The sequence below is a fragment of the Meles meles genome, chromosome 10, assembly GCF_922984935.1.
Source record: "Meles meles chromosome 10, mMelMel3.1 paternal haplotype, whole genome shotgun sequence".
NCBI lineage: Eukaryota > Metazoa > Chordata > Mammalia > Carnivora > Mustelidae > Meles > Meles meles.
Window position 1 is genome coordinate 29,715,097 of NC_060075.1, and position 12,934 is coordinate 29,728,030.

General features: G+C 36.4%; 1 protein-coding gene across 2 annotated transcripts in view; it reads right to left on the reverse strand.

Moving 5' to 3' along the window:
- Window positions 1-3,061: 3,061 nt before the first annotated feature.
- Window positions 3,062-12,934, reverse strand: part of CPED1 (cadherin like and PC-esterase domain containing 1) — a 276,516-nt gene continuing 266,643 nt past the window's right edge. For both annotated transcript variants that reach the window (XM_046020852.1, XM_046020851.1), the window contains one exon: window positions 3,062-5,014. In XM_046020852.1, the coding sequence (XP_045876808.1) occupies window positions 4,793-5,014 (222 nt within the window). In that variant the 3' untranslated portion in view covers window positions 3,062-4,792. The remainder of the gene's footprint in view (window positions 5,015-12,934) is intronic.

Here is a 12,934-nt window from a genome sequence, read left to right on the forward strand (position 1 = left end):
ATCTGTCAAAGGCAGCTGGAGAAGATGCTTATAGCTTTTATCCATTCTAGAACGCACTGAGAGTGGAAAGCCTGAGCCGTAGCCCCTCGTTTCCACATGTTCTGATTGCAATGGGCCTAATGAATTAACCTGAGCCACGTTTGCTTCAGTGCTGGCATCTTATCCCAGTCCTCTTAGCTCCACGTGTTCACTACGGAGGGATGTCAAGGATTCTGAATCCCAGCTATGAATGTCAGCTTTCCTGGAGACCAAACCACTTCTTATATCTAAGCAGGTTTATGATTGATGTGGCGTTATGACATATGTCCATTTTACTCTAATGCTCTTAGTTTTTCCTGATATTCAAATTCATTATGTAATTTTAAAAGCATGTAAATTATAGACCAAATAAAAAAATCAGATCGTAGAGTGAAAAGAAAATTAAAATGTTGACCTTGATGCCATACACTGAGATTTCAATCTATATTTGGAACAGTTTTAATTATAGGGAAAAAATGGAAATCCAATTGAACAAAATATATAAATACATAAATTGTATACCATCATCATTACGTCATTTAGCCTGCCACTAAAACCTGCATCAAATTGATGTATTTCACCAGCTAACCATAAAACAAGGAAATTTTTCACGAAACAGTTGAGAATCAATTGAACTCATTTGATATTTATGACACCACATTACTTCTGAATTCTGATGTGTGAATAATCAATTATAATTACTCTGCTTTTTAAAAATATCAAAACATTTTAATAAGTTTTATAAGAATTACTTTTTCATGTAATAAAAATAACGATGTGACCCTATACATAAATTTCCTAAGAAGAATGTCTTCGTAAGATATATTACATGTCTCATAACCAGCCCTTCGGCATAGATCGAATTCAAAACCTAATCTACCTAAATATGATGACCTTGTAGGCATAAAAAGGCCCCTTTTTGGTGTTTTCTTTCAAGGCAGTTGTTTAATTTTGTTCTTTCTCTTAGTTGGGTTTAAGTAATTATCTTCATTTACATTGCAAATATGCTTAAGAATTGTAAATATTCTTGAAATGTTTAAGAATTAGTGTTTTGATTATGTCCTGGGTGTGTTAAAGCATAGAGATCCAACATCTGGTAGAGCTGTAAAGCCAATTCTTTATATTTCCATGAGCATCAAGAAAACAAATGGAGCCCCATTTTAGGAGGACTGCATGTTCTGTATCAGTTAGAAAAAAATGAGTTCTACTGCTCCCTACACCAAGTGACAGAATCATAAAAGAAATATGGAAGTTGATAATAGCAGTTACTGCAGCAATAAAAACATGATAAAAGGTTCTTTGACAGTTTGAAACCTTGGAAGCCTTGCCAAATGCAAAATCAAGTTTGGAGGCCCTGGCACGATCCCGCTGGCTTTAGGAGGTCTTCGGGTCTTTTGACAACTTCTGGTTCATCCCCCTAAGTTAAAGTGATCTATCAAAATGCCTTAGTTTCCAAGAGCAATCAAAATCATTTGAACTTTAAGTACACATTAAGAAAAGAAAAAGGCTACAGTAGTATTTGTGGAGCAAGGACTCCTGGATCCAGTCAAAATGGTAGAATTGGCTGTAGTATCATTTTGCACTTGGATATACGTTTTTGAAGTTATCAGCCCATATGAGCTTACTCAAATTTATGTTGACTCATTTTATTTTTTAAGATTTTATTTATTTATTTATTTTTTCATTCATTTCTTTATTGACAGTGCAAGTAGGCAGAGCGGCAGACAGAGGGAGAGGGAGAAGCAGGCTCCCTACGGAGCAAGGAGCCCGGTGAAGGGCCCAATCCCAGGACCCTGGGATCATGACCTGAGCCAAAGGCAGACGCTTAACTGACTGAGCCACCCAGGTGCCCCTGTTTGTTCATTTAAAAATGGTAATTCTAGCCACTGATGATGATGACATTTTCATTTTTTGTTTCTTTTTGTAAGGTGAAAATTCACAGGGAAAAATTTCAGATACTGATGATTCTTTCAGTATTTGTTCAATTTAAGGAGCCCATAAGGTAATATTTAATAAGACCCTATCCAGCACTATGTTTCTCGGCTCTTAACCTTAATACTGTATTAGACCCCACCATGGTCTCCCCACCATGGGGAGTTTGCAATAACTCTTAGTGGGTTATATGTATTTATTTTTTTACCCGTTTCTGCATTTCTTGTTGAAATCCTTCCATGAAATGGCACTGAAAGAAGAAAACAAATGCAAAACAGCATTCTGTTTTGCACATAAACATTACCAGCACTATTTCCACGTCAACAACCAGTGACTTCTTCCAGTGCTTTCTAAGCGGAAATTATTGTTTTGTAGAATTGACTGCTAGGCACAGGGGCATCTAACAGGAGGAAGATCAAATGACCTAAGTGTGAGCCCAACTGGCAGGCATTGGTGAGCCCTCCTTTTTCATATTTCCCTCCAGGATCCTATTCACCTACTTGGATGGCTGGCAGATAGCTCACTGTGCTCTTAACTGCCCATACATATGCACACACACAATGTCAACAGTGGTGCTTGGAAATGCTTATGCAGTTATTCTTGACTTTTAATATTGTCAATGTTTTCTTTAGTTGAGTTCAGTTTAGATTGGATACTAATTCATTCTTAGCAAAAACGATACACTTCCTTTAACTTTTACGTCTAAAAATATACTTAAATACCTATTCCTATTTTTCTCCACTCAATTTATGAACTCGCTAAGCACTTACAAGTACACACACACACACACACCCTTACCTCCCCAACATAAAATAAAATGTTGTTTTTTCAATTAAGGAGTAACTACAATGATTCCTAACATTTCAATACCTTATTTTTTAAAAGAAAAACAATAGTTCTTCATGGCACTGTGTTCAAAAGTTTTGGTCATTGTGCAGCAGGGAGTTCATCTGATCAAAATGCGAGGACATCAGGATTGTAAAAAAACTAGACAGTTATCCTATTAAACCACACTCAAATAGTTGAATCTGTATGATGACATGTCTGCCAAGTAGACCCTGTATGGTGATATACCTTCAGTAAAAAGGAAAGTAAAAGATACTCTCTGATACAGACTATCACCAGGAAGACATTTATTAATAGTTTTATTACACTTGTTTCTAAAATCTATTATTTCAACAGTGAAGAGGTAAATGCCAGACTAACCTCAGTCAGACGATTATTATAGTTCGGTTGACAGTAAATTACAAGAAACATCTACACTATAATCCTGTTATAGAGCATGTAATGCATTAAAACACGATGGAGAGGTTGCATGAATTGGCAACATTTTATATCGTTAAAAAAAATCGAAAACCTAAATATGGTGCTTACTATAGGTGCAGGTATTCGAAAGATCTTTCATTTTAAAGGGCAATTCTGTACCATTTAAGAAAAATCTATCATCTGTCAAAGGCAGATATGTTTATATCAAGTGATAGTTGTGTTTAAATATAATTTAAGACTGTTAAATATAAATTCATGTTTACTTCCATATAAAAATATATATAAAAATAGAGTATTTAAAGAGGTGGATATTCATACAAAGGAACTGATCGATCAAAATAGTCTTTTTTGGGTATAGTAATGAAATTGAGGTATTTGTAACATGAATTGAATAACCCTCTCAGGTTTATTTTTCCCCCAAAAGAAAAACAATCCTTTAAAAGCCAATTTTAACTGTGGGATAGTTCACAACAAAGAACTTGAAAAATAAGGAAATTCACTATTTTGAAATTAACATATAGAAGAGAAAGTTCTCAATACTAGAACTGGACATGTTGTGTATGTACGCCATAGTTTTAATGAAAAAATAATTTTATGCTTACTCTAAATTTGTATTAGGTAAATTAAAATATAGTTACCAGTAACATAATGTTTGTGGGCATATACAAATATTGTATGAAAATAAACTCCTCTGCACTTGCAAATGGCTAATCCTTTGAAAATATTTGCATAAAATGTAACCTTAAATTACCCAGGATTCTAACAGCAAACAAAAACTTTCTTAAGGGATATCGTCAGTAAAACATAATAAAATAATACACTTTAAAATCCCATATTTAATCAACTTAGACTGCAGTTACCCATCCAAGTTCATAGACAGGGTAGGAGGGAATGTTTATGAAAAGGACAGAGTGCAAAGTTAAATGCATTGGTGTTTTAACTGTAAAATATTACATTTCCTATCTCTCATAGGATCTTTTCGAATTCCTTGTGGGGCATCCCTGTTCTTTTCCTTTCGATTGTAAAATTTAAGAAGTAGAGGAAGACATATTTTTCATAAACATTAGATTCACAAAGCCTAAGCCATCATAAAGATCACATTTTCTCCCGTTAGAGGACACAAACACAATCCCTACTTGCAAGTGGAATGTAACTGCTTTTTTCTCCTTTTCAGTATTAATGTACCAAGAGAGAAGATAATGCGATCTCAAGAGCTTTATCTTTTTTGTCCACATAATTCAAGTGTCTCTATTTCTCCTTATTATCACAATGCAATACCTAGCCCACAGTGGTTCTAATTCACGATTATACTGCAAGTAACCTTTCTCTAGCTCTAGCTTTCCCCTTGAAAACACATGATTTTCAAGTGCACACCTCAGACTTACAAAGCTGTAGGAAAAAAGTGTTATTATTACTTTTTTTAGCCGCGCGTGCGTTGGTGTGTATGTGTGTGCCCGGGTCCTGAGTGTGCAGTCGGTCCAAATATACGTGACATACAGGATTTTGTTCTTAGACCACTGCCCAGGTGAGTGAGTGGCTTGCCTCCAATTCCAAGTTCAGCCCTCCTGCAGGGAGTCTACACAGTTCTTTTACTCACACACATCCTGCTGAGAAGGATTTCAGAGCAAACCTGATTAATTGGACCTCTGACATGATATGGGGACTGAAAATTTGTTACAGAGTCTTGTCGTCGTCGTCGTAGTTTGCTTTGATTGCTGAAATATTTCCCCACAATGTGATTTCTTGATTGTTTCATTTTAATAAAGTGATATTCTTTGGATAGCTTTGATTTCACTACCTGCAAATAAAGAGCAAAAAATAGTTACAATCAAGGACATTCAAGCTCTGCATCGAGTAGTATAATAAACTCACAAATTCGGTAGCATCTGTATCACGTGGACGTTGCCTAAAGGGTATACATATGATCTACATAACCAAGAGCCAGAGAAACTTACCTTTCCAAAAAAAACCCCCCCAAAACCAAAAAGCCAAAACAAACAAAAAAAAAACTAAAGTTGGAATTAGAATTTCTGCCATTTTACTTCCCTCAGGGCAGCTGGCCCCAATGCAGCTGAGGAATAATTTTAGATGGTTTCTCTACCACACTGTTGTCTGTGCATGTGTCTGTGTGTGTCCGTGTATGTGTACTTAAATTTGATACTAACATACAGAAAAGACCCTGATGTACCTTTGCTGGGTCACTGATTCAAACATGGTCCTCCAAACCTGCCATGGCACCCTTTTATAGAATGGATATTAAAACTATTTGCAGAGAGAAGAAAAATACTCTTCATTGCACAGCCATAAGCTGACACTTACAATTCGTGATTTCCTTTTTCTGGGTGCTTAGTAAGTTAGTAAGGAATCTGTAGAAACAGATCATGCCCTATTAAGCTAACAAATTTATATACGTTTGTACATATGTAAATTTACATATGTAAATTTTATGTTAAACTTTTTTGAATAGGCAGAATTATAAAACATTTATAAAGCATAAGAGGATATATAAGAAAAATTTCCTCCCCAGCCCTGCCTCCCCACTCCCAGTTACTCAGTTGACTTCCCAGAAACAACATACACTAATTTCTTTGTGATTCCATTTACAGATATTTTATGAATATCAACATACACACACACACACGCACACACACACACACAAAGAGGCCATATTTATAGTCCATTTGTATGGTTTACAAAAAATTGCCCTGGTGCTATCCTATAATTTTATTTAAATTCAATTAATACATAATGCATTATTAGTTTCAGAAGTAGTATAATTGCCAGTTTTAATCATTGGGTTAATTGACTCAGGTTGTTAATACCAACAGTCAGAGGGAATCACGAAGGGATCAATACAACTAAAGTGTCAAGTGGGGAGGGTCCAGAGGTGGGGTGGAGAGAAAATACTGGCAAAGATATTTGAAAGATATTCACAAATGAATAACAAAACATTAATTCAATTTATTAATTATTACTTGTTAATACAATTGCAAGACATTATTTTTGGTCAGTACTGATACACAGACTATATATTAGTCATCAACCAATTAAGGCAATACTAGCTTTCATGGATTTTTAAAATTCCTTTAAGTGCTATATGATGATTATGATGATGTAGAGCCACATCTTTTTAATTCCATATAAGAGAATAAAATGAAAACAGCTCAAAAAATACAGAGTATTTAAGCAAACACAAGCTATTTATTTTGAAGATGAATATTTTTAGTTACTATGTGCAAGAGAGCATGAACCCTTTTAGAAGATTTATTTGAGCAGATATTCTGTAAAATTCTAAACCAAAATGTTAACCGTAGTGATCTTTGGGTAGAGGAATTATAGGTGATTTAAAACGTATTCTTTGTAACTTCTGGCCTTGTCTTTTTTATTTGAATACGACAAATGTGCATTCCTTTATAATCATAAAAATGTTGAAGCTATTCCCATTTTGAAGAAAAAATGTAATGGCAATGCATTTGAAAACCAATTATACCCTGCTAACCCCAAAGAAATGAATTGTTTTCCTGTGGCTATGGGACGTTTAGTTTTTTATGATCAAGCCCTCAGATGAAGTGACTCTTAAGACCAGTGAAATCAGTGGGTTGTGGTAAGGAATTCCAATGGATGGGAAATCAGAGCTCAGTTTGCAGTTAACCACTGATTAATATTCCAAGTCCTAAGGTTGTAAGTTGCTGTTAACGTGCAGCTCTTTCCACCCCTGTTTGGTTATCCTACAACTGTAAATATGGTCGGCTGGGAGGTGCACCAATGTTTTTCTGAAGGTTCTGTCCATTGCGGAGGAGGTGTGTATTCAACGATAGCAAGATTAGTGAACATTTTTAAGGAAGTTTATTTAAGGAAACACTTAAGCATAAATATTACATTCAACCCTGAGAAAATATTATTTCAGCGTTCCAAAGCCAAAATAAGGTTACTTTTGTTTATATAATTTTATCTTCAGGTTTGGTTTTTGCAATTGCCAGATGATCAGCATGCTAATTAAATGCAAAATAGATAAAAATAATCCCATTGCAAAGGTTATACAGTTCTGTAAAAATTATTTCTGTGTTTCGTGTTGCAGTTAATGCTGCACACACGTTGGATAATGCTAGTGTAGATGCTTAAAGCAATCTCGAATGTGATTTATAAAAGAGATAATACAAAAATATGTGTTTCCACTGTATTTGCTGAAGCTTATAGCGTCTACTCAAGAGTCGTGTAAGTATTTTGCCCGATCACATGGGAAGGTTGATAATGTATTTCTATTTTTTTCCTCCATTTTATTTATTTTTTTCAGCATAACAGTATTCATTGTTTTTGCACAACACCCAGTGCTCCATGCAAAACGTGCCCTCCCTATTACCCACCACCTGTTCCCCCAACCTCCCACCCCTGACCCTTCAAAACCCTCAGGTTGTTTTTCAGAGTCCATAGTCTCTTATGGTTCGCCTCCCCTCCCCAATGTCCATAGCCCCCTCCCCCAATGTATTTCTATTTTTAAACCACTCAGGTAGTGTCTGAAAAAAGGAGACAGGATGCTAGGGGTCTCCTCCTGCTTCAGCCTAATGCCTCTCATCGTGCCGGTGCTGGCAAATGCTACTGAAGATTGATTCCTACGCGTCTATCTCAGGGCTTGGCCCAACAACACTTAATTCAGTTAGTTTCCTTTGAAAGCTATTTTGCAGGAAATAATCAAAGATACTAAGTGTCCTAATGCCTTGGTTAAGCCAGATTACCCCGACACTCACCCCTGAAAGGTGACAAACCTACAGAGAAAGAATTACTTCAATTTTGATTTGTCAAAATAGAGATGTGACAAGTCCTCCCAAATGTTACTGTAAATGGAATCCAGAGCCTTTAAAAAAATCCAGCAGTATTTTGCGCTATACCGCCAGCACATAGAATTTATTTCAGTAATGCAAGCGTTAGCATTATGAAACATTTTGTTATAGGAAATTACCCAAGAATTATTTATAACTATATGATTGTTCACCTTGAAACCCCAAAGGAAGCTACCAAAAATAATGAGATATTATAAAGTTAATATTTACAAATCATATAGCATTTCTATATTCTATCAATAATTAATAAGAAATATATTGGAGAAAAGATCCCATTACAATATGAAAACAATTTCATTCAGTTCAGCTATTGTGCAGGTGCAGAAAACACAAAGTTTAATAAAAGGAAAACATTAACAAATGGAAAGACACACCAGGTCAAATCCTCCCAGGTTAATGAAAATGCTATTCCAACTGTAATCACAGCAGTATTGGGGGACATGACAAGGAAATCCTAAAGTACATCTTGAAGAATAAATGTAAGAAAATAGCCAAGGCCATTTGGGAAGGGGGGAAAAACAGTGATGATGTGGGATTTTTTAATTCCAGATGTTCACTCATCAATTTTAATTGAGTCTACCATCAGCCTACTATAGATCTAATTTATTGGTTGCATAAGCCAAGTATAGGCAGAATTCAATACTGTGATAGAAAAAATAGGAATGTTCATACTACATTAAAGTGCATTTCAGAAACTGCTGTTCTTTCCTAAAAATGTTTATGGAACAGTAAGGTAGTTCTAAATAAAGCCCAGTGTTACATAAATCTAGTGACCAATAAATTTGACAGCCTAAGAGTTTTAATGACTTGGAATTAAAATCAAGAGTGTATGTTTAAAATGGAGATATGTACCAAACTGCTAATAGAATCACCAGTGGGGAAAGGAGTGAGACTTAATGGGGTGTATATGATCAAAAGACGGGAATTTTCTCTCTCTTTTTTGAGAGAGAGAGAGAGAGACAGCAAGCACACGTATGTGTGAGGGTGGGGAGGGGCAGAGGGAGAGGGAGAGAGAGAATCTTGAGTAGGCTCCATACCCAGCCTGGAGCCTTACACAGGGCTTAATCTCACAACCCTGAGATCATGACCTGAGCCAAAATCAAGAGTTGGATGCTTAACCAACTGAGCAACCCAGGCGCCCCAGGAATTATTTTTTAAGATTCTATTTTTAAGTATTCTTTATACCCAATGTGGGGCTTGAACCCATGACTCTGAGATCAAGAGTCTCCTACTCCACTGACTGAGCCATGTAGGCAACCCTAAAGGCAGGAGTTTTTTGTTTTTATTGTATATAGTTATTTTTATATTTTTACAGTTAGCAAGAGTTTGTCTAATCCTTTCACAATAGAAAAACAGCAGAAGAGGAACAAAATGATGCCATATCTTATAAAATTAAAATAGGTTATTGATGACTTAATGATTTATTTTTTTCTACATTGTATCCAACTTTCAATCTTCAGAGTTCTCTGTGAGCAAACACATGGAGTAATTCAGACATGGTCCCTCCCCTCAAGGGGGCTATATAAAGACACATGTTTAAGATACTTGAAGTAAGAACAAGAATGAAATGACTTCAAAGACATTGTCTGAGACTTACTCCCCAAGGTCAGGCACCATGTTGTTTCCATGTAATGAATAGTTCCTTTGTACATTACTTAGTACTAATTTATGGTGGGCATGCTCATCTGTTCACAGAGCTGTTGTTTCCTTGAACTTATTTGTTAAATTCAGTATGCAGCATTCCTGTCAAACTGCTATCTCCAAGTTTCAAAATATTACTTTATTTTACCTACTCTTACGGATTCTAAAGTGAAGGAAAAGAACTTAGCTACAGTTTTCAGGCTTGGAAATGTTATGCAAGTGAAAGATGTTTGATACCTGTACAATGAAGAGCTAATTGCTTCTTTCCTTTGATCTCTTGTGTGGAAATGTGCCCATTTGGGTCCTTCCCAAAAATCAGAGGACCATTTGGGTTTATTAAAATCCACCTAAAGTGTCAAGTGGAATGTGGCTTTGAAAGAGAGATGTTAGCAATACAAATGTTAGGTTACCTCCAGGGCTTGGTGGTAATAATAATAGTAAACAATAAAAGTGAGCTATTGGAAAACACCAGTGAAAGAGTTAGGCCTTGAACCGAAGACAAGACTCTAGATGCTTTGTATGGTGGTCACCTCAAAAAGAGACAAATTCTGTTTGATGCTGCCAAATGCTTCTTTAAATTTGGGTGCCTATAACTCCAGCACTGAGAAAGAGACATGTCTATCCAGAGGGATAAGGAACTATTACACACAATTAAGTGATGCACGTATATGTGATTGGCTGCATGTTTACGTTACTCCAAACACAAATGTTAAATGGCAATTCTTTTGACGCTGTAAAATGATCCGAAGTAACTCTTTGTCTTTAGCTTTGTGTGTATGCGTTGCTGTTTATTTTCTTTTGGTGAGTTTACCTGTCAAATTATATTTAAATTAGGAAACGAGAGTGAAGGAAAATTGGTCTTCATGAACTGTGATCACCTGGTCAGATCAGCTTTGCTCTATAATCACAAGTAAAAGTGTAATATCAAAAATTATTTTCCTCATGGCAGTGTTCACATTTAGATGAAGTTACATGTAGACATAGACTTTCAAGTAAAGATTATAGTGTTTCAAAACAACAACATAGTTTTAATATATTAACTACAGAAACGTAGAAAGGAGAAATTTTGGTGCTGGAATCAAGTGCTGTCATGATAACATATTATAGAATATGGAGATGACCACTTTCTTCTGTGACTCAGTGTAACAAGAATTTAAAATTCTGTGCTTGGACATGCAGAAGTAACTTTTACTTTTTCATAGGTTTCTTATATGCTAAGAGATCTCTTAGCTTATGATTGTAGATCTTTCTACATCTCCACATAATTAAAGACTTGGGCACACAAACATTTTAGAAGGCATACAAATGGCTACAATTCAACTTGACTGGCTTTGTCCTCTGGCTATTGTAGGACTAGCCAAACAAATGAAAATCTATTAATAAATAATGCAGTAAAACCCACATTGCAACTTTTACTATTAAATGCATGTAACTTTAACCCTCAAAATTGATTTCACATAAATATTAATCAGAATGAGTATATTACCATGTCAATTAACTGTTGCATCTAAAATAACTTTGAATTTTCAAAAAGTCAGTACAAAAAGGGAGAGCTCGGTGAATTGGAAAAGTGTCCGGCATATTAGAAGCAAATACCTTTCCTAAAACTGATCTTAACCTGAGTAACACCCAAGGAACTTCTGATGTGGTTCCAGATCCACAGAACAAAATAGAAAACAGTTTTCAGTAGGGCAAGTGTTCCAAAATCTCTCTAGACTGGATTAAGGGGGATGTTCTGATTATAAATGTGTTCCATGGACATGGATGGGATAGGAAGAGGAATGAGGGTAACGGCTTTCCAAGGCTGGAAAACCTGACATTGACCAAAATGTGCTCGTGTGATCTTTTAAGATAAATGCATACAATTGAAGTACTTTTTATTTGGTATAGTCATTCTGCAGACATGACATTCAATCCAAGATCCAGTCACCAAATTTATAACCAGCTGAAAAAGTAGCCCAAGAATTCACAGAAATGGAATAAAAATAAAGCAACAAACAACAGTTAGAAGCCAGTCCTTATAATTCATAGTTCCATTTCAGGAAATCATGCAATTTTTTTACAGATAATAATGATTTTTTTTTCATCTACCCCCCCTTAATATTTAATCATGGCCATATGAAATAAGCTATGTTTTGATTGAAGGAAGTCCAATTTCTGAATGCGTCAAAGATGCTGAGGATTAGAAGGCAAGACTAAAGATTTCTTTAGGAATGAGGAATTGTTTTTTGCTTTTGGTGTTTCCAGATTTTCAATGTCTCTGTCTCTTCCCCTACTTCCGGATCTCCAGGGCTTCTTACTCTGACAGCTGAGCCTTTTTAACTCCTGCCCCTTAGACAGGCCTCAGTTTCCAACTCTGGGGACAAATTCTGTTCTGAGGTGGAGAGACTGGATAGAATGAGTTAGAGACCAGTAGTTTACCATTTCCTGTGAAACTGTGGTTCTCTCATGTACTCCTCAGCAGTTCTCCTGAGACTAAGTCCCGTTTCAAACTGTTTTCTAAGTGGTTGGATATTCATGTCACTGAATTCTTGATATTATTCGAATGACCTTCATTTGTTGAATGGCTTACAAGCTAAGGTCCTACCCTGCTGTATTTCCATGTACTTTTTTGGTCCTGGAATCTATTTTGACCTTCACTCACAGGTGTCTGTTTCTATCTGTCTCTCTGGTTTTATTTAAACATATGGCACTGAAATGTCACTTAGAAACAATTTGGGTGGACCAACACTCCAACTGCTGACTTCACTGTAGGGATGCGCTCAGCACTACTGGGGCCTTTGAAAGGGGAGCCTCCACTGGGCCACTCAATTTCTCATCAGAGGAACCCTCTAGCCCCTTGTCCCAGGTGGTGGTGCCCGTCTATGCCCTTCTGCTGGTCTGCTGGTATTCCACAGGGTCTGGGGAGAAAGTATAGGAGCTCCACCCTTCAGGGGCCAACTTTCCCTTTCATTTTTCTGATTTCAGCCTCTAGATTAATTTGTTCTTTTCTGTACCTGTGTTCCTGTGTTTCTGAGTCCATCTCTGATGTTCAATTTTAACAGAAATCGTATCTATGGATGTAGATTCTTGGCCGCATGTGGTGGGGTGAGGGGTCCACCAATTTTGCATACAGACTTTCTGACCTGTGTCTCAGCCCCGCCTTCTTCTGCCCCAACCGGCCGCCCCTTCAGGCCTGGGCCATTCAAAGGATCTGTGGGCAAGTGTGCTTCACCTCTACTTGGGGATTCTCCTCTCTC